Source organism: Carcharodon carcharias, chromosome 25 (assembly GCF_017639515.1).
Source record: "Carcharodon carcharias isolate sCarCar2 chromosome 25, sCarCar2.pri, whole genome shotgun sequence".
Lineage (NCBI taxonomy): Eukaryota > Metazoa > Chordata > Chondrichthyes > Lamniformes > Lamnidae > Carcharodon > Carcharodon carcharias.
In genome coordinates this window covers 7,707,211-7,733,894 of record NC_054491.1, presented here as the reverse complement: position 1 = coordinate 7,733,894, position 26,684 = coordinate 7,707,211, and the positions used below count along the sequence as shown (strand labels likewise).

General features: G+C 40.8%; 1 protein-coding gene across 18 annotated transcripts in view; it reads right to left on the bottom strand.

The window, feature by feature from the left end:
- The window catches only part of LOC121269513 (neural cell adhesion molecule 1-like), a 490,495-nt gene that overhangs the window by 126,963 nt on the left and 336,848 nt on the right, over positions 1–26,684 (bottom strand). For all 18 annotated transcript variants that reach the window (XM_041174119.1, XM_041174120.1, XM_041174121.1 and 15 more), the window contains one exon: positions 7,410–7,560. In XM_041174119.1, the coding sequence (XP_041030053.1) occupies positions 7,410–7,560 (151 nt within the window). The remainder of the gene's footprint in view (positions 1–7,409; positions 7,561–26,684) is intronic.

Genomic DNA, 26,684 nt, shown 5'->3' with positions numbered 1-26,684 from the left:
CAAAACTAGGTCAAGTAAATTGCAAAGATCTGGCGAATGGAGTGTAATGTGGGAAAATGTGAAATTATCCATTTTGGTAGGAAGAATAATAAAGAAGCATATTATATAAATGGTGAGAGATTGCAGAGCTCTGAGATTCAGAGGGATCTGGATGTCCTGGTGCATGAATCACAAAAGACTAGTGTGCAGGTATAGTAAGTATTTAGGAAAACCAATAGAGTATTATTTATTGTGAAACGAATTGAATATAAGAGTATGGAGGTTATGCTTCAGTTGTGCAAGACCCTAATAAGACCACATCTGCAGCACTGTGTACAGTATTTATCTCCTTAGTTAAGGAAGGATGCAAATGCATTAGTAGTTCAGAGAAGGTTTACTAATCTAATACCAGGAATGGGTCAGTTGCCTTATAAGAAAATGTTGAACAGGCTGGGCTTGTATCCACTGGTGTTTAGAAGGGTAAGAGGTGGATTGAAACCTTTAAAATCCTGAGGGGTATTGATAGGGTGGATGTGGGAGAATCTAGAACTAGGGAAAATTGTTTAAAAATAAAGGGTCGCCCATTTAAGGCAGAGATCAGGAAAATTTCTCTCTCTCAGAGAGTACAGTGTCTTTGGAACTCCCTTCCTGAAAAAGCAGTGGGAACAGAGTCTTTGAAATTTTTTTTTAAAGGCAAAGGTAGATAGATTCTTGATTAACAAGGGGGTGAAAAGGTTATTGGGGTTAGGCAGGTTACAATCTTATTGAACCTTATTGAATGGCAGAGAAGGCTCAAGGGGCCAAGTGGCCTACTCCTGCTCCTAATTCATGTGTTCATTTGTAAGACTCAAAGAAAGACTTGCATTTATACAGCACTTTTCACAACTTCAAGAGCTCACAAAATGCTTTACAGCCGATGAAGTATCTTTGAAGTGTAGTTTCTGATGTAATGTAGCAGAGGGCTGTAGAGTGGATCTATTGCTATATCATCCCAGTTTGACAAATTGAGGAGGACATGTGATTGAGCGAGTAGGAACAGAATGGCTATTGGGCAATTCTTCTTTTCCCAGAGAGTAGCGAACCTCTGGAATGCATCAGTGGCTGGTGTGGTAGGTACTGACATTGTGCGCATTTAAGAGGGAGCTACAATGGTCTCTGACCGGAACAAGGATCGAATCATATAGAAAGTATGTAGATTTACAGATGACATATGCATAGTCAATAGAATCTCCTGGAATGCTTTCAATCACCTGATGGGGTTGAAGAGGAATTTTCCAGTCTATCGTTTCCGTTATTGGTCTTAGGTTTATCTAAATTTTTGTTCTTCTCAGGAAACGACTAGGTATTTCCCAGCATGGCTAAGAGGGGTGAGGAGGGATTGGTGGCGGGGTTGTGGGGATGTTGGGAGTATCTGATCATGATGCTCCAGCAAGCATGAATGTGGGGCAGGCTTGCTGGCTCATTTTCATAGGTAGAAAACTTAAATATCATTGCAATTTCTATAATGACCATTTTGAAATGTTAGTAACGTTCCTTTTATTGTACTGAAGCAGCTCAGAGTGCAACATGATCTATGTAGAAATCTTGAATATTATTGCACTCTCTGTGATGGTCATTTTGAAATGTTTTGTAATGTTCTTTTCGATACTGTGAATAAAATATATTTGGGCAAAAAGATTATATTCCTGTTAACAAAGCGTATATAACAGAATTCCTAAGTGATACCAGTAAGGTAAGGCTTCACGTATGTAGAAAGTCCTTAGAAACAGAGTTGGATTTACCAGTGGCCTCCCAGGGAAGTCCTCCTAGCCAGGCATTCTGCCTGATTGAGGGACCCATTATTTGCAAGTGGGGAGGGGTCAGTATTGAAATCTAACCCCCTACCCTTGCCCCTGACAACCCTGCGATCCCAATCCTGCCTTCACTCACTTTTGGTCTGGTATCCCACAATGCTCGTTGACCTCTGGTGGGTGCATTGCCACAGGCCGCCCCCGTTCCCGCTGGCATCGGCTACATGGGCATTTGCCGGCCTTTGATTGGCCCGCAGCTCTCAGTAGGCAGGACTTCCGCTGCCAGGGACTTAAAGGCAGGGAAGACCTGAATGGTGGCCATTGAAGTGCTTGAAGGCATTCCGTCATGCCACTCCAATGGAACTCATGGGGGTTCCCTGCTGATTCTCCGGCTGGGTGACCCCCATCGGCCCGACAGAATCCAAACCAAGATAGTACGGAAATGCTAAAATGTTACAATGGTTTGGCGGGAGTGGTATAATTTTAAGATTGTCAGCAAAAAAATGAAGGGAGAGATTAGAAGATTGTTTTAATGCACATAGTGTTCTTGGGGTATGCAGCACCCTAACAGAATCAGTGTTAGAAAGCAGAAGGTATAAAGGCTGTTAAGTGGGACAAAAATACATTTCTTGATAAACTTTGTGAATTGAGTATAATCCTCACCTACAGGATATTGCTACAAAGTAATTTGTGTAAGTTTGTCACAAGTTGTACAGCTGCCTGTGAATACCATTCCGCACAAAGTTATTGGTCATTAATATTTTAATAACCTATAGCTTACTTTTCAGAGCTCCACTATTGCAGAAAACTAATTTTATTGATTCCATATATTTTCAGCCCCTACATGTTTATCATAATTATTAACCTCTAATCCATCATCACACCATCTCTGTTACACTTTATCATTCCTGCTGCACAATGATAATGTCAAAAATTTTAAAATAAATTACTGATCATTTAATGGAAAAGGGCAACAGGTAAATTCTAATCAAACATTGCAGCTCAAAAAGCCAACAAACCCGCTGTGCAGAATAGTGTCATATAGCTTGTGACCAATTATCTCTTACAATGCAGTACACATGATAGAGTTATTTTTAATTAGTAGAACTTGAAAATTGCCAGTTTATTTATGTAATATCAGTAGTGAGAAGGAGCAACAATAACAACGTTTAACTTCTTTTCGTGACTGGCTTAGTGTTAGTTAAAAAAAAATGCCTCCTTCAATTCAAGATGAAATGCTGCTCACGCTAATGATATTTAAGACTGCTGACACTTGCAAACATATAATTGAAGTACTTTAAAGAGGCAAATCTTAAATGGTACCTCTCACATTTCATCATGGAACAAGTTTGTGTTATGATTGCTGAACGAAATTTAACGGAATCGTACAAAAATTAGTACAATAAATTACCCACACAATCATCAGTGCTGTTAGATGTGATGAATAGTGTTTTGAGTTGAGTCTAAATCAGCTATATTTCTAAAAATAAGCAACTTCAAGAAATAATAAGTGGTAGGTGGAAATATGTCCAATTAATTAAAACAAATTTTAAAACAGATTGCAAGCATGCTTGATGATAATCTTGTTGTATTTAAGTCTATTCCAGTTTGCTGATACCAAAGCTTGCAGCGATGATGCCTACGTACTAGAAGGCTGTAGCTGTTTCCAAAAACTCCCTTACATTGTACACACACAAGATGGTTCATGCCTCAAAAAATATTAAGTGGTGACTGTCCAAAATTAGGAACTGATGCTCCAAGGCAGACAACTTCCAACAACAGGCCATCAGGTCTGGAGAGAGCAATTGTAATCTGTAAGTGTGCTATGAATGCTACAGAAGTGTAGCAGAATACATGGATATTATGTGAAAAAAGCATCTATACACATAATGGAGACACACCATGAAGGCAGATTTTATCATTCTTTGGTTTACCGTGATGGAGACCATGTCTTCTGGTTGCCAACTGAACTTTCTGTGAATGTATATTTAGACCTGTATTCTGGTTGATCAAATTGGAACAGGAATGTAATACGTACAGTTCCATTCAACTGCTTGTGGTCTAATGTTACAACATTCATTGAAATAAAAAACATGAAATAACTTCAAAGAATTATCTCCCAAAAATGTTTAATTCATGCCAACTCTTACACATCCTTCCCTGTAGTACCTGAGCAATATTCATTGTTAGTGTCCAACTATAAAGATCAGAAGCTACAGCTACATCAATTTAATTATATCCAAATTTAGATGGTAAATTAAAATGAGTTGAAACTTCATTAGTAATAATTGTAATTAAGCAAAGCATTATAATTAAGCCACAAAATTTTCTTTGTGCAGATAAACTAGAACATAGGTAATTAGATTCATATTGTAGTTTGCCAGTCATAAAATCCAGATGTTCTCATTCATCCATTATTTTAGCTACTTTGTTGAAGTATGACTGAATTGATTTGTGTCTTTAAAGAAACAGAATAAGGCAGTAAAAATTTGTTGTTTCTTTTTAAAGTGTCACGCTGGGTGCCATGGTATAAGACCCAATTGAACTAAAGAGAGGAATCCAGACATATTTGATCATTTTAAGCAACTGAACATGGGAAGTAGAGCAATCAGTGACACTGCAGCAGACCCTTCATTCAAATGGGTGGAGTTACACTGGGAATATGGTGCAGTCCAAGACTCCCTTTCTGCTGCAGCATGATATTAGCAGTCAAACTTGCTTTTTATAAGCTTGTGGTCAATATAAAGGTTGTTCTGATAATCAGGAATTCACGTGGCTGAAAATTAAGAATCTAGATTTTAATAGCTTTAGTTGGCTCACAGGGTGGAAAAATGGTACATGTTTATTCTTTGAGTGCAAAGTGTATGAAGCTGTGGGATGGCCTGTGCCCTCCCTTACAGGTGCTGATCCCATTGTTAAACTGTTGGGCTCCTTGTAGGTGCCTATAATCAGTATTCGGCTCTTTGAATATGTAAATTGACCCCTTCACAAAAGTTGTTGCGGCTGAAGGACCTTGGACCTTTCCTGCTCAGGATCCTTCAGCAGCTTCTGCAGTTGCCAATAGGTCAGTGGAATTTTCTTTTAAAGTAAAGAAACATTCCTTTGGGGGCCAGAGAAGTCACCCCCTCGAGAGAGGGGCTAAATTGAAATTGTCGCACGGTTGACCTGCTGATGAGGCGTGAAAACTAAGGGGAAATCTATAGGTATCTCATGCATGCCTGAAAAAGCGACGAGCCACTTCGCAGACTCTGAAGAGGAATGCCCACTGCATCTTCTGTCCATCAGGCAGTTAAGTGAACAGCAACAGGCCCCCCTCCCAACCGGGGACTCCTCAAGATGATCCGCTATGAGCTGTCGGCCAATCAGAGGCAGGCAGCTCTTGTAGGTGGAGGTGGCCATGGCTGCTGCTGGAATATCACCCCCCAGAGTCCCAATATTGTGGAGTGACCCAGGGAAAAGGCAAGCGCCGTCGGGGGGCGTCTTGCAGGGAGATGGGGCCAAGGGGGCTGTCAGTGGCCACTACCCTGTCCCATGATCTGCACTAATCTGTGCATGAACAAGAGACACCCCCGGCTGACAGGCACATTTTAACCAGTTGTGAAGGCTGCATGTTGACAGGCCTGCCTGGAGATGGAAAGATTTCATAGGAGGCGGGAAGAGGCCCTTAAGTGGTTTGTCACTTAAGGAACTTAATCGGAGGCAGGGTGAAAAGGCATCGGGTATCGGCCCTAATGTCAACCCACCAAACTTTCAGGCCTGTCCGCCTCCTGCAGGGGCAGGAGATTCTGGCCTAAATGTCCATTGATTCTCAGGCTTCTTGATTCGAGTTCACTCCAGCTGCATAGCGGCAAGTTTGCACAAACATCTGCGCTCATGGCTGCTGAGAGTCACAATGGGGAATTCCTGTCTCAGGAGGTAATCAGAGCCAAATCTAAGCCCTTTGGCTGAAGGGAGATAGCTCAGATTGCTCACAAGCACCGCCTAATTTGCACATTTAAGAGAGGCATTGACAGAATCCAAGTGGAATCTATCTGGGCCAATGCTGATGAAAGGTCACAGACCTGAAACATTGGTTGGAATTGTCCAGCCCCCGTTGGCATGGGCATCATGGTCGGCGGGGGGGGGGGGGGGGGGGAGACAATATGGGGAAAAAAGGCCAAAAATCAGTTTCTCACCATTGTGAAACCAGTTTGCGATCGTCAATTTCACTCCTTAATGGCAGGCCACGTTTCCCACTGCCGCACATCGGGAACCTAATTTCAATACTTTGGCATCTCATTATAAGCCCTGCTAGCCAGAATCATAGCCTCACGCTGGGCACATCAGCGTGATTGCACAACCGTACACAAGCAATGTGCACCAGGCGAGTTACACTTCATTTGGGACTCTGAGGTCTGTCTGCCAACCTTTTTTCAGGCAGCACTCGTGGTCATCAGTGCCAGACCTTGCAGGCAGCTCCACATCGCTTTTAGGAAGCTCATGGGCAGGTCTCTATCAGGCCAGACCAGCCATAAGGCAGGGGTGGATTTCCAACAGCTGCAGGGCAAGGGGTTTACTGGGTAAGGGGGGTGTGTGGGGGCACATGTCGACCTGTGCAAGTGGCCTCAAGCTGGTGAGGGCTGAAGGGGCAGTCTCCAAAAGAGACGAGGCCAGATGGAGATGCAAGGGTGTGTGTGAGAGAGAGTGAGTGGTGGTGTCCCTTGAGCTGGCAGTGAGTGTGGTGCCAGCGAATGTGTGACAGCCTTGAGATTGTGTGAATTTAGAATAATAAGATGGTTGGGCCTTACCCTGGTGGTATAGGTGAGATCATTCATCTGTTTTCTGCACTGGATGGCCGATCTCATGTGCAGCATTGGCACTGAGCACTCCCTAGCTAGAGTGGTGAGACTCATGAGCCTCCTGTGGCTAGAGCAGGTAGAGGACATCACGGCAGGCCTCCAAGGCATCCAGGGGCTGTGTCTCTGAATCAGGGGCTGCACTCTTCTTCGCTTTTGGGGCCATATCTTCACCAGAACAGTCCTGGGCTGCAAGCATTGAGGAATGTGTGTGGGGATGCAGTTTAAATGTAGCACCCTCCATGAGGAAGCGGCAAGATAAAGGCATGGCAGGCAAATCAGAGACCGCCTACCAGCGAGACAGCTTATTTCCTGTGGCTGCATAATTAATGAGGCGGAAATACGGCCAGCAGGTAAAACAACCTTTCCTCACACTGCCTCACTGTGCATGAATCTGGGATGATTCCATCCATTAACTCAGTTTCTCTCTCCACAGATGTTGCCAGACCTGTTGTGTAATTCCAGCACTTAACTGTTTTTATGTCAAATTTCCAGCAGCCACAGTATTTCCGTTTTGTAGAATCTATTTGATCTCTAGCACAAAAAACTATTTCAGTGAACATGTATGATTAGGAAGAGAAATTGGGAATGGATTTTTGACCAGCAAATCAATAACAGCTGTTATAAGCCATTGTGTATTTTTGAAAGGTAAGACAATACTAGTAAGGACCACAATGAATTGGCCTGTGTTATATAGGAATTGGTTTAGCTTCACTCCCTTGTTCAGTGCTAAATCAGCATCTCAATAACTAATGAGAACAAAGACTAGCAAGCGAAATTCAAGTTGCATTAAATTCCAACTTACACTGAACTTCCAGGTACATAGACTCCGAGTCCTGGCCAATTGAATTTTGAGCTTTGCAGATATATTCACCAGAATCTGTGTGCTGAATGTCCTTGAGAGTCAGGGAAGAAACTCTTGCATAGCTTTGAACCTCAATTCGTCCATCCATAGTCTGTCAGATAAGAAAATATGGTGTTAAGTTAGAGAAATCCTTGTGTTGAAGCACTGATTACATTGTACAGGTTAGGTACAGAAACTGATACTTATAAGCAGCCCTCATTTTGCCTTTTTAGATTCCTCTACGGTACATCTGTTACGTGGAGTTCTGATTTTCCATATGATAAAGTTATATTGATTGATGGCCTTCATAAAGTATTTAAGTTCCATGATGTTCATAAAAGTAAGCACTTTTCCCAGAAATATTTAGCATAATATTAAATCACATTTTATTTTGGTCTATCTGTATATGTTTGAAAATACTAAAGGACTTCTTGTGCTGCTGCTAATGGTAAGTCAGAGGTTGTGTCATTTTATGATAGCAGGGACACAATACTCTGAAATTTTAATCAATAACATCTTTTGAAGTGTCAGTATTCTGTTTCTCTCAAGAGTGTCTAAGAATGAAGGAATTTTCCAGCTGGCTACTGTAACAGTTGCTTGTCTAGTCTTAGCTTGCACAATGTAGGCATTTAATTAGAAACTGGTATCCTTGCTGACTTTCTCTCGTATTCTCCTTTTGTATACGTCTTTCAATTTGTCTTCCGCTTTTTCTATGTCTTTACAATATTATAACTTAATATTTTTTTTTGCATGTTTTGCCTGGATTATGTCTTGAACTCTATGGGCTGGATTTTCAATCAGGGTCAGGAACCAGATGTGGGAATTAGTTCTGGGTGCCAACTCTACACAGCATATTTAGAGGGAACCCTCACTTGACTAAAACCCACCCCGCCCTTCCCCCCCCACCCCTACAGCCTGCCCAAACACTTCACGTCCTGTTCTGAGCCTACCACATTGGTCTGCTGCTGCCAATTATCAATAATTGGCCTCAATTGGCTGCCCACCGGAAAAATACAGGCAGCTGAGCTGACTCCAAGACGCCCTCATTGAAAATGGTTCAAGATCGGGATTGTGGCAGTGAACTAGCACAGAGGCTGTTGCGCCAAATTGTGCTCCCGCCAGTCTTCGATCCCACTAATTTAAAAATCCAGGCCAATACCTCACTTGTACAGATTTTTCTTCCTGTTGTAATAATTTTATGAAGCCGCACATCTGGCTCAGATTCCCAGGTGAACAATTTCCTGATTCATAATCCCAGTGTGAGAGTCTCCATGCTAATTTCATAACATTAACCTCCATAAATCTCTCTCTCCCTCACTCCATGGCTGTGAATCATATCTGTAGATCTATCCCTAAGGCACTGTTAACTCCCTCAACCAGCACATCTCAGGCTCTGAAGTAAAAATAATATTCCTATCAAAAATTACTTCAATGAAGATTCAAAAGTTAACGTTTGAGCTTGTTTTGAAGTGATTTGGGAGAAAAAAAGTACATCTTGGTAGAAATTAGATTCACAATCTTAAATCCTACAAAAGTTTACAATTTCAGTTGAATCGCTGTAGGAGAGTGCACACGTCCTTTACCACACTGGGTTTAAATTATTAATGTTTTTTTTTTTGTTAAGCAACAGTCCTTGGGCAGAATTGGAAAAAAAGTGTAATTATCAACTCAGTTCGTTGTCACAATGTGATACAGTAACAACGACAAAAACCCAGGAATAAGTCACTCTCGTTCAAAAGCAGATAGTCTGTACAATCGGAAAACCAGTGTGCAAAGAGGAGGAAAATGATAATATAAAAGTTCTGAAATACAATTAGCTTTCCCAGGAATTGTTAAAGTTATTTCAGAAATCTTCAAATCCATTCAGTGCCACCATTCAAAAAGTTTTACGGGAAGCATATTAGCCACGCAAATTCAAAATATTTTCTTGTGAATAGACCAGACAATATTACATGTAGTTTTTCAAAATGCAGGAATTTTAGCACTGCACATTTGATTTAATAATTTACTTATCATTGGCTTGATATAGTTACGTTAAATAAGATGAAAGCGATACTAATGTCAGTAGGAAAAGGAAAACATATAAAATGGAGTGGCGAGATTACTTATGAGACTATACGTTTTAAATTAAGTTTATGGCTGAAGCATTAAAGCTATTGGTTTGAAGCGGTTGAGTGATGTTAGAATTCTGCAAACTGAATGAACTTGTTTGGACTTTCTTCTGCTGTTAATGATAATTTGCCATTCTGTTGTCCTCTCCAACTTCATAATTTTGATGTGCACAAAACCTTGATTAATGAACATGTTCTCAGGCCCAGCTTCCAGGTTAAAAAGCTGTATCTTGCCAAAGTCAGGCTAAATAAATCTAACTCAAATTGTTAGCCATTATTGTTTTGTAACATTTTCAGATTGTAAGGGAATCACTTCTAGAAAACATAGCAGAAGAAAATTGCAGATTTGTTTGTAACTATTTTGCGGGATATTGAGAGGAATTGCATTCCTTTGTACAAAGTCAAAAGACCCAGGGCAAAATTGTCACAATGAGACGGTCAACAAGGTCTTAAGGGCTAACCAAAATTATTTTAAAAAAGAATTGTAATCAGAATCAAACAATGCTGGGTCATATGCTATGGAATAGCAATCCAGATGTGGCTAATTCTACTTCTGATTAGTAAATGAAAAGTGAGTATAGACAGTTATTTTATCCCTATTCACAAGATGTATGCATCTGGGCTTTAACTTTTATTCTGCATTAGTTAGTAAAATGGTACAGCAAAACTAGAGCATGCAAGTGTTTCATGAGTGTGGTGACTGCTTTACTTCCTTGGTTACTGAATGGTGGTAGATGCTTGTTACGTTAAAATACAGATGTGTAGTACATATACTTGCAAGTGAACATCGGGCGTTTTGCTCCCTCACTACAGATTCCATCTGCTTCCTGGCCACTGGATCAGTCTTTGAAATAGGCTGTGTGTGCAACCTGAACATTCTGTTTGATGCTAAGCCAAACTTACAACTGCACATCCTTTTCATAACAATGACCGCCTACCACCATCACCACCCATCTCTACCTATGCCTTAGCTTATCTGCTGCTGAAACCCTCATCCATACTTTTGTTGCCTCCAGGTTCACCTACTCCAATGCTCTTCTGGGTGGCCTTCCAGCTTCCATAACTTTGAGCTCATCCAATACTCTGCAGCCATATTCTAACCTGAGCCAAGTCCTGTTCACCAGAGAAGCAGGCCATGGCTGGTCCAACTCAGCAGCCATTGCAGTGGCTGCCATCTTTTTAAAAAAAAAAATTAAAAAAGGAAAGCATCTGAATCTTCAAATTGGCCAGGGCAGAGGCAGAGCTGGAAACTGGGATAGGGTAGGGAAATGTTAGCTATGAAATGTTCATTGCTGGGTAATAGATTTTCTTCAAAATTTCCACTTTTCTCAATAAAATAAACATTTTTCACGCTGTCACCCCTGTTCCCAACAGGCTGAAGCTAGAAGGTGAGCTCCAAGGAGCTGCTTAATTACCTAAAAGTGCCCAATTAATGATCCAGGTGACTTCACAGTCCCATCCTTCGCCCGCTCTCCTGCTCTTACAAAAACTGATAAGGTCAGTAACTGAGGCGGGACATTGTTTGGAATGGCGTTGCCATTTTTTTTTTTAGTTGCCCGCCTCTGTTCCAGATCCTGGCAACAAAAATCCGACCCTTGGATACAGTTAAGGGAGGGAGGAAGGGGTGGCAAGGAAAAACTGGGGGCAAGGAAGGGAGGTAAGGGAGGAAGAAAGATTGTCCAGTTGGAGGAGAGGTGGATTAAGAGGGCGAGAAGAGAGAAGCTCATGAGGGCTAGCAGAAAGATAGGAAGAAGAATTTTGCTTGACTCATTTTAAATTCTTAGTGGGGCTGCATCATGGATGCTTAGCGGTAGGGAAGAAGAGGTAGTGTTCTGATGATCAATTAAGAAATGGGATAAATTGGTGCTGCACATACCACTATAAAGTTTTGTGAGTGGTTTCACAAAACGTGTTGGTACTTAGTTCAGAGATACCAATGATCAGGTTATCCATGCCATGCTAATCCTGGTGACAGAGAACGCAGGACGCTCAATGGTATTGTGACATATTTTGGGGGAAACATGAGTGAGTCACTGACTGCATAGTACTGCACCTTGGCCATCAGATTTCATAGCAGACTACTAAAGGTCTTAAATAGTGAATTTTCAATGAAACCGATAAATTTTTGCTGATCCCATGATCACACAGGGCTGCAAAGCAAGTTTAAGTGATCAATTTAAGAGATAATCTTAAAAGATAAAATTGACATTGGACAAGACGACTGAACAAGGAGACAAAAGGTGACTGACAGTGCTAAGTGCTGTTTCTTTCACAGGAGGGTAGTGGTTTACAGAAGGAAAAGGTGAAAGAAACTGTGAAGTAACAACAAAAGATTAAACAGACTAGAGAAATTTAAGACCTTGTACACTGACCTGCCATGTAACATTAGTTGAGCTGTTGTGCACTTAATGGGTTACACAATGTCAACCCCTCAGCATCAATTACAGGTGCAAGGAATGTGACAACTCATCATTTTTATTTACATATATTATACAAATTATGTAAGATTATGAAATGCTTACATGATACTTTATATCTGCATTTTCTGAAAACAGTGTTTATTTGTGGTATATGTCATAAAGTACAAGTTATATTTTATCTTAATATTAAACCTTCAACTTTAGATGACCATTATGTGATGTAGCATGGAACATCATTCATTCGCATTTCTTCATCATTGTCTCTGTCTTGAAAAATCACTTACTCAAAAACTATTGTTTTCATTCACAATGATAAAGAGCTGAACAAGTACTTCATATGGTAAGTAATGGATCGTTGAGAGAAGATTATACGAGTGACTAATGCTTCTAGGTCAGTCATAGTTATTGACCAGAAAAAAGAGAAATAAAGAGAAAATGAAGCTAATTATTATACTCTTAAAAAGGTACAAACACCACCCAGCAGCACCAACTAACACTCAGGGAGACCAGGACCAAACTGACAAAGTTATCCCCAGATAGATGAATTCTGGAAGAGCAGCTGCTTGAAGCTACAGGAAAAAGTGCCTGAAATCTCCTCTGGCAGCAATATTTTGGAATGTTGACCATTGTAGTTTGCATTATCATGAAGTAATCTTAACAGCAAAACTTGCATTTGCTTCTGACCAGTTTACAACATTTAGCTTTTTGACCATGCAGCAGTCTTCAAACTCATTACTACGTAGGAACTAAATGTAAAGGCATCTGAACCTGAGAACAGTGCAAGGATATGAATTGAATCAGGGAGTTTGTAAAGCTTTTATTTCAAACAGTATCCCAATATAAAAGGTAGTAAATTGAAGTGACTGTGACTGAACTGTACAACTGTGTTTTGCTGCTTCCCTGCTATAGGTCATTGTGCAGTGGCATGAAGAGTGAGAAGGTTAATTAAAAATCTGTCTGGGCTCACCCACGTAGACTGATGATTTTGTTCTTCTGCACCCAGGTTGCAGCCCTGCCTTGCTGAGTTGAATGGAACGTCTCATATAGATAGCTTTTACACTCTGAAGTCACACTGCTCTCAACTTCCTGTTACCCTACATATGACACATGTATCTTCCTCATCATCATCTTTTGGCTTCTCCCATTTTTCCTGGATTCGTCACAATGCTGGTACCATGAATCAGTAACTATATAACATAGAATTTTGACTTTTTAATCTGCAGAAACCCTTTAAATGTTTACATCATTTTTGTAAACACATTCACACAAGTGAACAAAAATTGTAAATTAATTTCATCATTTTATCCTTATGCGCATAGGTAAGGCGCAACTTTCAGCACATACATTTAACCAATCATTTATTTTTCACTAGTTTACTCTGTTTTTATGATTCTGTCTAAGCTTTAAACATCAGAAACCTTAGATTTCAGCATTACTGGCAATTTGACTGTGCTAAGGATCCTGAATAGAATAATGATTTCACTTAAGTCGGTTAAATTGCTAAGTGTTAGTTGTGTTACTGCTGGGTTTTTCAACTCTGCATCAACTCACAACATAGTCACAGTCGTTGAGGTCTACAGCACAGAAAAAGACCCATTGGCCTATCGCGTCTGTGTCGGTCAAATAAGTACCTAACTATTCTAATCCTATTTTCCAGCACTAGGCCCAAAGCCTTCTATGCCATGGCATCGCATATGCACATCCAAATACTTCTTAAATGTTAAGAGGGTTTCTGCCTCTACTACCCTTTCAGGCAGTGAGTTCCAGATTCCCACCACCCTCTGGGTGAAAAAATTCTTCCTCACATTCTCTCTAAACCTCCTGCCCCTTACCTTAAATCTATACCCCCTGGTTATTGATCCCTCCACCAAGGGAAAAAGTTCCTTCCTGTCTACCCTATCTATATCCTCCTGCCTTATTTCCACAAAGGAGACCATTGCAATGGAATTTGATCCTGACTGATAGGTAGGTAATATATACCATTGCTCTTGTTGCGGAGTACACCGATTTTTATTTTGTAAGAGCTACTTAGTTACTTAAAGGGATATAGAACAAAATATGTAGAATGAAAGTTCATTGAACACAAACATTATGGGCCAGAACTGTGTGTATGTGAACAGGATTTGAGTGACTAAGTGGCCCATTAACTCCGCTTCTCTCGTCATTGATATTGCCTGACCTATAGAATACTTCCAGCATTTTGTGTTTTTAATCCCATTTCTTTATCCTTACAGTGACAATTACAACATACTTGTAAGCCATTGATTATTAAGTGAGTAGACACACAACTTTCATTTTAAGTGTTGTTACACATCAAAAAACAATGATAGAAAATAAGCACAAAGCCATATTTTGAAAAGTGTTCAATGAGCGAGCTAAGATACCGACCAAAATATTTTTGTATTAAGTGCTACTTTAGTGCTAATCAATGAAATAAACAATTTACTTAAAGCAAGGAGTGACTATAGGTTTACAAATAAAAGCAAAAATGAAGCAATCCTGGAAGGTGCGTGCGTGCACTAATTTAATAAGTTTTGGTCTTGGGTTGCTCTGGGGATATGTGATCATCACATCCATATTTAAAGGTGGGGGAGCCTTGTCAAATGAATGCTCGATGCGCATGAATGCACCACTGACAAATAAATAAGCCATGAACAAACTGTCACAGCTCCAGACATTGTTTGAAGCCATTAGAAACATAGAAACAAAGAAACTAGGAGAAGTAGGCCATTTGGCCCTTCGAGCCTGCTCCACCATTCATTATGATCATGGCTGATCATCCAACTCGATAGCCTGCTCCCGCTTTCTCCCCATACCCTTTGAACCCTGTCACCCCAAGAGCTATATCTAACTCCTTCTTGAAAACATACAATGTTTTGGTCTCAACTACTTTCTGTGGTAACAAATTCCACAGGCTCACCACTCCCTGGGTGAAGAAATTTCTCCTCATCTCAGGCCTAAATAGTCTACCCCATATCCTCAGACTGTGACCCCTGGTTCTGGACTCCCCCACCATCGGGAACATCCTTCCTGCATCTACCCTGTCTAGTCCTGTTAGAATTTTAAAGGTTTCTATGAGATCCCCCTCATTCTTCTAAACTCCAGCGAATATAATCCTAATCGACTCAATCTCTCCTCATTTGTCGGTCCAGCCATCCCAGGAATCAGTCGGATAAACCTTCGCTGCATTCCCTCTATAACAAGTACATCCTTCTTCAGATAAGGAGATCAAAACTGCACACAATATTCCAGGTGTGGTCTCACCAAGGCTCTGTACAATTGCAGCAAGACATCCCTATTCCTGTACTCGAATTCTCTGGCTATGAAGGCCAACATACCATTTGCCTTCTTTACTGCCTGCTGTACCTGCATGTTTACCTTCAGCGACTGGTGTACGAGGACACCCAGGTCTCGTTGCACATTCTCTTCTCTCAATTTATAGCCATTCAGATAATAATCTGCCTTCCCATTTTTGCTACCAATAGTGGATAACCTCACATTTATCCACATTATACTGCATCTGCCATGCATTTGCCCACTCAGCTTGTCCAAATCACATTGAAGCATCTCTGCACCTTCCTTACTGCTCACCCTCTCACCCAGCTTTGTGTCATCTGCAAATTTGGAGACTTTACATTTAATTCCCTAATCTAAATCATTAATATATATTGAGAATAATTGGGGTCCCAGCACCGATCCCTGCGGTACCCCATTAGTCACTGCCTGCCATTCGGAAAAAGACCCGTTTATTCCTACTCTTTGTTTCCTGTCTGCCAACCAGTTTTCTATCCATCTCAATACACTACCCCCAATTCCATGAGCTTTAAATTTACACGTCAATTGCTTAAGTTGGACTTTTTGAAAGCCTTCTGAAAGTCCAAATAAACCACATCCACTGGCTCCCCCTCATCAACTCTACTAGTTACATCCTCAAAAAATTCCAGCAGATTTGTCAAGCATGATTTCTCTTTCATAACTCCATGATGACTCTGTCCGATTCTGTCACTGTTTTCCTAGTGCTCAGCTATTAAATCTTTTATAATGGACTCTCGAATTTTCCCCACTACCGACGTCAGGCTGACTGGTCTATAATTCCCTGTTTTCCCTCTACCTCTATTTTTAAACAGTGGGGTTACATTAGCTACCCTCCAATCTGTAGGAACTGTTCCAGAGTCTATAGAATCTCAGAAGATGACCACCAATGCATCCACTATTTCTAGGGCCACTTCCTTAAGTACTCTGGGATGTAGATTATCAGGCCCTGGGGATTTATCGGCCTTCAATCCCATCAATTTCCCCAACACTATTTCCCTACTAATACTGATTTCTTTCAGTTCCTCCCTCTCACTAAACCCTGTGTTCCCCAACATTTCTGGTATGTTATTTGTGTTCTCCTTTGTGAAGACAGAACCAAATTATGTATTTAGTTGGTCAGCCATTTCTTTGTTCCCCATTATAAATTCCCGTTTCTGACTGTAAGGGACCTACATTTGTCTTCACCAATCTTTTTCTCTCCACATATCTATAGAAACTTTTACAGTCAGTTTTTATGTTCCTTGCAAGCTTACTCTCGTACTCTATTTTGCCCTTCTTAATCAATCCCTTGGTCCTCCTTTGCTGAATTCTAAACTGCTCCCAATCCTCAGGTGGTGGTTTTTTTCTGGCCAATTTGTATGCCTCTTCTTTGCATCTAATACTATATCTAATTACATTACTATTACATCAGGTAAGGTCACATCTAGACGGTCTCTTGAAATTTTAACAAATAGAAGGTCTTTCTTGCAGAGTTCCACCTGGCACACTCACTCAGGTATCGAAGCTAAATATGGGCAATAAATGATATTCTTTGTCACTTAAAACGTTACAGCAAGTGAGTTTCCAACAAATGCACTCCTGTCTGTGACCTCCAAAAGGATAGTCAGGTGTCAGCATCTTCCCATTTGCATCAGTCCCCTCCTGCTACAAGTGAACGTAATGTTAATGCTAATGAAAGGAGACTAACATTGAGGTGAGCATTTATTCTCTTCTTCTTTGCTCATATCCACTTTATTATCTAAGCAGGGAGAAGCAAATCATACCACTGCCACCACATCCATGTAATTCTTATATTCCTAATAGGCTGTGATGGTTGCTTTTTGTGCACTGATGGTAAATATGTATTAACTTGAAAGATGTAAATAACGTATACTATTTAATTGGAGCATTGTACAATAGTTTTATAACATTACGGCCGGAACTTTCCAGTTCCCATGCAGTGATTGAAATCTTCGTTCCCATCAGTAGGACTGAAAAACCCTGCCAGTGAGATGGGCTGGAGAATTCTAGCCTGCATGTCTCTACAAAAACAAATCTTCATTTCTTCCCTTGGAATATCAAAAAATTCCAACTTATGAATATGTTAGGCTATCCTACTTGCTCTCCTGTCTTCTTTATCCTTCCTGAAAATTCTCCAATCTGCATCTTGAATTCATTCCCCACTTTTGAGGTTGCCTATTTTTCTGTAATTTCTGTAAAATGATATAAATAACAGCTAAATGTTTATGATCGATCATAACAGCTGGCTTGCCCCACTTCGAAAAGGCTCATTGTTATCAGACATCTATGAACCACAATGCATGGAAAATAGTTTCATTAACAGAACCAAAGAATTATTTTGCTCAACTTCAAAAATAGCATTAATTTTGAACGAGCCTTACACACGCTTCTTCAATTAATGCAAAAATTAATGACTTCAGCCACCAGTATTCCAGAAAATTGTCACAATAGTTTTCATTCAATTTCATTCTTTTAAGCGTAAGCTATTACTGCAGGACAATTTTAGTGGGATTTAATTTTCATTGCATTTTAATTGTTTTTATTTGATTTTAATTTCACTGAGCAAACATTAGTAGCAAACAGCCGCAAAAAAAAATCAATGAAATTTTAATTTTGCATTTTCACTCATGGAGAAACCAAACTTAAAGGGCAGAACATTGCACTCATCGGGCGGGTGCGAGCCCGACCCAAGTGAGTGTAAAATGACGCACGATGACATTGGGCATGCGTCCCAACATCATGGCGCACTTGTGCGATATTTAGGTTGGCGGGCAGGCGTGGGAGTCGGTAGCGCACCTGCCGACAATTAACAGGCCTATTAAGGCCATTAAAGTTCTAGTTAATTGGAATATTTTGTTGCCCGTCCAACCTTATGGTTGGCAGGCAGGCAAAAAGGCCAAGCGGCCTTTGGATTTTTTTTTAGGGTGAAACCTCATCCACGGGCGGGACGAAGTTTCATTCGGTAATTTAGAAAAATAGTTACAAACTAATTTCTAACATGTCCCTGCTCATGTGACAGTGTCACATTAGGGGACACGTCATTAACATTTTTTAATTTCTTTATTTTTTATTTTCAAAATTCTTCAGCTCGCTGTGCCTCAGGGAGCTTTTACCGCGTGCACCCCCACACGTGCGGAACCCCACGCTCGCACTCCTCCTGGTCCCCCCCCCCCCTCCCCCCCAGCCCGCCAGCGCTGCAGTGCCAGTTTCACGATGGCTGGCCATTAATCGGTCAGCCAGCGTGAAGTCGCAGTCGGAGCACGATCTCAGGTGGCCAGCTTCGCGATCGCTCCCGGACCCACCTGCTGCACCCGTCCGACGAGATCAAAATCCTGCCGGAAGTCTCCGCGGAAATAAAGTGCTGCGAGTAATTTGGATGCTTTTAATGCTAAGACAGACATTTATGCTTTTGAACTTGGAAACAAAGTGGCCCTAATGCACACTATAAACAAAAGCAATTTATTAAATAATAATCCCTACCATAAAACACTTCAGGGAACTGTTTTTCCCTCCTCACTGCTCCATCAAATAAAAATTTTAAGTCTGTATGAGATAAGCAAACATCAGGGACTGTTTTATGAGGCCATAATAAAAAATAAAATTTTTTTCATTTATGCACTTAATATCAAGAGATACCCACTTCAGTTGCAAGAGCAAGTAATGTACAGCTTATTCAGCAATGTGCTTGCTCTCAGTCAAATATACCCCCTATAGTGTTCGATTGTAATATTTCCTTAACCCACATAACCCACCAACTATCTTTGGAGCCTCTTGCTTGTTTCATTGTCACATTCTGAATAGTTTTCTGGTAGTACAGAACTTGAGTATTGCTGTAAAAAGGGACATGTTGAAGCTTTAGGTCTTGCACTCATCAGGACACTCTGCAAGAATACCAATATAAGGGGGAAACAATAATTAACACAATGTGGAGATGGTGCTGATTGGTTGACAAGTGGACTCTGGTAAAGGTGTTGCTATGGAGAATGCATCACTGATTGTGACTGACAGCTAACTGCCAAGCATCTTTTGCAGTTTAAACCAGGTAGCTTGACCCTAATTGGTTAAGGCATTGCCCTGAGGAATAAGTCAGCAAATTTGTTATTTGTTTAGCTGAAACAGGCCATGGGTGTACATGTACTTTCCGTCTGCAAAGAACAGGGCCCTGTGTACTCATATATGTAGCTTCCAATACACGTAAATGTGCCACACATACCTAGCATCACATATAGGCCGTACATCCCAAAGACTGGTGGATCGTATCAAACAGCGTGTCCCAGCCGCTGTTTGCAATGGGCAAGGTACAGACAATACCCATCAGGGCTGTGCTTGCAAAACTCAAAACAGTGCACAACATTAGGTGTGATTCCATGATTGGACAACAGTGGCTAAATAATCCTCAATGTACTAAGAATTACACTGACAAATAATTTAAGATCATCTGTTGAGCGCGCAATGTGGCACATTTACATGTACTGGAAGCTACATATATTAATAAACAGAGCCCTATTCTTTGCAGACAGAAAGAACATATGTGTACATTTTGCCTGTTTCAGCTAAACAAAATAAGTGATGGCCATTCCTCAGGACAATGCCTTGACCAATTAGGGTCAAGCTGCCTGGTTTAAATTTTAAACAATGCTTGACAGTTAACTGTCAGTCACCATTCTCCATAGCAATGCCTCTACCAATCAGAGTCCACGTACTAACAAATCAGCATTCTCTTCTCAGTATAAATTGTTGGTTTCCCCTTATATAGGTATTCTTGTGAAGTGTCCTGATGAGTGCAAGGCTCAAAGCTTCAACGTGTCTCTTTTTCAGCAATACTCGAATAGTTTTCTGTTGAACTGAGAAAATAGTTAATTGCAAATAAATCTCATCATCTGTATTTGGGATTTTAAACTACAGCATAAAAGGTGAAATTTTTAAGAATTTTTCTCATGTCTAGTTCTGTGCTGTGGACTCGTCTGCACTGAACTGATGCAAGACTATCCAAACTAACTTCAAAACCTTCAATTGAAGAATTTAATCACTTTAGTCTCAGCTAGGTTCTAAACAAATATCGTCATCACCTGTGGGTACCAGTGACCTTCAAGTTTATCCTGTGTCATGAAATACTCAGAGCAGATAATCAGCACATTCTCAAAACTTGCCTAACATACTCCGTGTGTTAAAAGAGAAAAAAAATGAAGAGATCATTGTATGGCTCGTCACAAGTGCACAAGACATGTAACATCTCCAGTGTAAATTCACAATGCCAGTACGTTAAAACATTTCCTTCAATACAGAAAATTGGTCACGTTGTCAGCTCACTGCCATTCCCATTTCACCCTTTGACCTGGCAGGGATATTTTCTCCTCCTCTCCCTTTCCCCAACCCCGGCTATGAACTCCTGGTAACATATGAGAGAAGGAACCATAGTATAGACAAAGGTGACGGAACACAAAATATTCCTGTACGCAGACCACATACTGCCAACAAGACAATACGCTGCTGTATGTTACCAACTTGATCACGTGCTCTGCAGCCTCTTACAGGACATTCAAAAATTTGGATAATTATCTGGTTAAGAGCTCAGTGAGAGTCATTTTCAACTTCAAGGCCTGAGGGGTAAATGTGGTGCAGTGGATTTCCTTCCCCTTATAAACTCAACTGATTTTCATTTCCTTACTGTCTAAGCACTAAACACCTCTAAATCAAAGGGTGTGACCCTCATGCAAGTCATAACCTTTTGCATGGGCAAAGTCTTGCTTTAGTTACCATCTTATGCATTAACAGTATAACTCAACATCATTTAGTGAAGAGCTCATTCATCCCAGCCCAGCAGGCACTCACCAAAAAATATGCCATTTGTTATGATCAGTCACAGGCAAGGTCATTCCCCTCCCTCCGTTCCCCAACCTCCCCCAGTGTGTTATGATCCCGGACAAGATAACAATTTACTTCCCAAACAGGATCCCAGTTTTGTTATAATCTTGGGTGAGGAGGAATGTGCTGGCTCCCCTTCTTTATTCACCTCCCCCTGAGTTCATCGCAACATGGTTAACTGAAAAGGGATCCCTTCTCTTGTGGATACCTTTTCCCAGTCCAACTGTTTTAGAAGGAGCCAATTTACCAGGCTTTCTTGAGTCTCTAAGAGAAAGCTTATCAGTCACTAAAAACCCTGAGAAAAATCATTAAAAATGCAACACACATACTCACCGATAAGAAATGTGAAGTTGAGTCCAAAAATAAAAGTTAAAAAAGATATACGAATCAGTCTTTGGCTTGACCGTGGGGAGTAGATGACGAAACATTGCAGCCATTAAGTTGTGCAATTCCAATATAGCTGACTTTGGCAGTTGAGCAGTTGGTTTGGAGACACTTGGTTCTGCAGGTTAGCTGAAGGAATTGTCCTGTTTCCTTTTTGATGGTGCCTTTGCTGACTTGCCTTCAGCCAAAGAAAGACAGACTTTTACCTGCACACAGCAGGATGCTTAGTTTTTGTTCTTCAGTTGTGACCTTCATAGCACTCACAAGCACACCAGAATTAGAACACACAGATCAGGTGTGCAGCTGACCATTCCCGCGTATTCCTGGAAGGGAAAAAACATACACGTCTTTCGCCCAGAATCTGCTTTCTTTCGACTTAGACCATTTCCACATTCTGGGATATAACTCAACAGGTTTCTGCTGAGATGTGGTCATCAGGCTCCATTGTCTCTGCAACCACAGGAAATTAAAGTTCAGTCTTTGGCATTGCATTTCTTCCTTTCAGGTCTCAGTGTCTGAAGTGGGCCTTGACACTTTTTTAGATGTGACATTCCATCTTGTCTGGGTTAGTCGGTCAAGTATAATCCACTTAGCAATTTTCTAGAAAGTGGTTACTTTACGTTCTCAGCCAGCTTTTGCTTGTAGGTCATTTTAAAAACCATGGGGAGAATTTTCTCCTCGTCAGGCGGGCCGGTCAGGAGCGGGTAAGGTGGGTGTGGAACGCATGCCTGATGTCACCGTGCGTCACTTTACGCTTCACGAACAGGAGATTCTGCCCCATGTGTTTTACTTAAAAAGTTCAATATGTCCATAAGTGATTTGGCGCTGTGATCTGCTGTCAAGACACAATCTAACCAGACAGAATAACCTGCTCTTATCTCTCCTGGGTAGCTGGAACACAATTTGGATGAATATTCTTCCCAAATTTTCTGTTTCTATGGAATTCTACCACTGTATTTGGTCTCGCACGTATTATGTAATTAAAAAGTACAATGTCTTTCACATTACAACCTGAAAAAAAACCCATCCGTTTAAATATATGGTACTCATCAGATCCCCACTGAGATAAAGGGGAACAAAGAAATGTGACAATATGATAAATGTTCTGGAGCTCTTAACAGTCATTTTCCTAAGATCATAGCTATAGGAATAGTGGCCTGAAGCAGCAACATTTTATCTAACTGCCTATTGCATGCCCCCACAAACTAAATCATCCAATTTGGCAATTTTGTGTTATTCATTCAATAGACATTCCTGAAAGTGAAGGAACTACAGATACACACTTAAGTATTTGATATGCAAGAGCCTAAACCACACTCCAATTACAGTAGGTTCTTACAAGTATCACTATTCCATACACTTCCAATACATCAGCAGAAATCTTATTTCATAAAGCAAAGGATAAAGAGTTTTACAGCTTTGACAAACTAAAAGACCAGCTACACAATACTCCAAACCCATCAGAATACACAACAAATAAACATTAACAAACAGCATTAAGTAGCAAATGGAAAAACTTCCCAGGTTTCCACATTTCTCATTAGGTTTCTTGCTTTTGCGGAAAATCTACAGTCGTGGCGAAAAGACAAAGAACTTCAAGATGGTTTCTGAGAGGGCTTTAAATGCTGTGATCCAGATAAAGGGGGGCACAAGGTCAAAAAACCTGAAACTTATATCTCAATCCCCCTATGGGTGGTGGAAAAGGAAGAGTTAAAGGAAGAGAAGAGGGCATAGCATATTATGACCTTGCTTTCTTCATCTACCTTCAAAAATTTCATGTATCTCAGACTATCTGAATGCTGGTAATTTATAAAGCAAACAAGTTTGTTTTGTGTGGCTTGTAGGCTTTTGCTGATTAATTTTGCTGACTCCCGAACATATTCCATACCCTACATCAACATTGATAATGTGGCACAAAATCTGTAGCCACTAGAAAAATAACTAATGATCCCAAATTACAAAAAAATGTCAGCTTTCACATTAATCAATCTGAGCGAGAACTTTATTCAATGGTTCTTTCTCTTTTGATGATTGTAATCCAGTGGGCTGTATGATATCACACAGCCTTCAGGGTATTAGCATTTTACTGCAAAGGGCCGAGATGAAAGGTCATATTGAACATCACACTTCCCAAGTGGTACTTTGTTCTGCCAGACAGAGACATAAGAAATGAAGGTCATGACAAGGTTTTACCATTTACAGATTGAACTGATTGTAGTTGTTTCAGTACCAATGAGTGCTAGCAGGGTAGATATAGGGCTGTCAAAAACATCAAATAACTGGAGATCCAATGCATAGGTAATCAAGTTTATAAACAAATATGTACTATGCCAGACTGACAGATGTGAAAATAATTGGTAGAAAGGATTATTGTTCTTCATTGTCAATAGTTCAAAAATTAGCCAAAACACATCTCAACTGAACTGATGTATGGTCTTATATTGACTGGGCTAATAACTATCAGCTAGCTCCAGGCACTCAGTCTGTATTAGGCTCCTTTGCATAGGCTATTTGGAATGTTATCTAACAATGGCATTTTTCTAACCATCAGTAGCATAAAGAATTTTCATAGTGTAAAAAAATGATTGCCTTCAAATGCATGTGGAAGTTGAGATTTTACATAGGGTTACAGAAGAAATCTGCACCTGCTGCAGCCACAACTGCCTCAGAGAAGGGTAGGGACAGAACTGTCAGAGGCTATGTGGGCAGCTGTGAGGATGAACATCTATCCATCTGACTCCTTCCATGCGGAGCTGCAGATACTTGCAACATCTCTCAGTTTGCCAGTCACTGTTGTGTATTAGGACCACTGAGACTGCCTATTAAATGAGAGCTAACTACATTTCATTTTTTCTTGCCAGAGAGAAGCAGGTGGAAATGAGCATGTAACTTCAGTCGGATTGCAGGCTTCCCCCTTTGGAGCAGGGTACTCCAAGGCCCCTGCAGATCTCTCCTCCTTTCCATCTTCTCCAGTGCAGTGTGCAAAAACCATGGAACCCAGTCTCTCTCATGTCATGCCATCTTCAATGCTTTTCAGGTCTCAGTCACTTCTGCATGACTGTCGTAACCTGCAGCAATCATAATGCAGCTTTCCTTTAAGAGCTGCAAGCTGGCATTAAGTAGTCCAGGTTCCAGTTTTAAGCAGTGCAGTCAGCACAGAGCACTGAAATGAGGAGCCACTGTTTTTAACTAAATAAAAGGCTAGCTTTGCCTGGTGCTAGCCAGTCATGATGTTGCCCCCCTGTTGATGCATCAGCAATCAACAACATATTGAGGCATTGGCTGGATTCTGAAATCCTTTAAATAAGCAGGCAGCACAAAGTTGGCGTGTTGACGCATCATAATCAACAGGTACAGCTTAATTGATCCCCAGGTTCGTTTTTGAGTGCTATCAAACTTAGCCCCCAAGATGCTAAATCAATCTTCTTTGCTATATCACAATTCATAAAAATTTGCATATGGTTGAATTATTTCTAAATGAAGGTTATCATATTAAACTAAAAAAAACGGCCAACATCCATTCTTTCCAATTCTGCATATTTAAGCATCATCTAGATCATGAATAACTCATGACATGCAATGGCATTGTCCTGTCCTACATTGAATTCCTGAAAAATTTAAACTGCAATAATCACGTACTCGATTTTAATGTTCTTCAATAATATTTTCAAGGATCAAATTTCAAAATTTTAAAGCATAGACATTCTAAATGCTTTGGAAAAACAGTTACACTAGATTTCACACGTTTCAATGACACAGTGGACTTGAAAATGCACTGTGCGATACAAAAGGATGAACTAATGTATTTGCCAAAAATATTTTAGCAGTGGTGCATAACCAATTTAAACAGGATAGCTCACAGCATATTTACCCGAAATTCATTTTAGCAAATATTCGAACAATGAGATGCTGTGCCTGAAGACTTTGAGGGAAAGATTTGGGAATGAGATAAAATAATTGTATTCACTTACTGCTAAGCTGAAAGTACTCCGTTGTTTGCTTCCACAGATTAATTTTTCAGCAGCAAAATAACAAAGTCATTTTGGGGCTTTTACCCCAGATACCTTTCTTTGGTATATAATGTTCCAGAGTGTTGGTTACAGTTTGGTAGGTCTGAAGAAGCATTTGTAGTGATACGTAGCTTAATTATAAATGTTTATTGCCTCTTAGAACTATTTATAAATATAAAGTAAAGGGTACAAGCTAGGAGCTATCTCCATGCTTGCTGGTATAGATGGCTCTGTCCAACACTTGACTGACCCCGGGTGTGGGTCACGTGCTGTCTAACTACATCATTGTATGGGCAGTGCCGTACTTAGCCCGATATTAACCCTATATGTGCCAGACCCTTATATTAGACCTCCCCCCAGGTCTTTATCTAATGTGTTTCAAGTAATTATAGTTTACCTTATGTCTAACATTGTTATTACTGTCATACATATAAATTGTCACTACTACATCATCGCTACCTCATCTCCTCCACCGCCCCCCCCCCTCAGGATTTTCCCCCCATCAGTGGGGGCAAGGGGGGGGGGAGAGAAGGAAATTGCGCCTCCGATTAATGCCCCTGATTTGTGGGCGGGCTAATTAAGGTCCGCCCAGCATGATGCCCTGTGCAGGTGGGGGGGGGGGGGGGGGGGGGGGGGGGGCAGAATCCCGAAACCTGAGTGCGCGCTCTTTCGCAAGAAAAAGCGCACTCATCTCCCTGAGGCTAAGTGCTGCCTCGGGGAGATCAGCCGTACAATAAAAAAAATTAATAGGAAAAAAAGTCCCTGACATGTCCCCTCATGTCACATGAGTTAGGATATGTCCATAACCTTTTTAAAAAACTTTAATTAAAATTTTAAAAACCTACAATGAAACCTCATCCCGCCCGTGGATGAGGTTTCATGCTTTTCCTAATGCCCGCCAGGGCTCCTGGCCTGCCCGCTAACCTTAAGGTTGGACAGGCAGGTCCATTAATTACTTCAATGACTATCAATGACCTCAACTGGCCATTGACAAGTCGGCGGGCACACAACTGATTTTGCTGCGCCCCCACCTACCTGAAAATTTAAATGGGGCACGGTGACGTTGGGAGTTCCGCCCGAAGTCACCGCATGTAATTTTACATGTTGGCGAATGGGCTCCACCACCCCCCC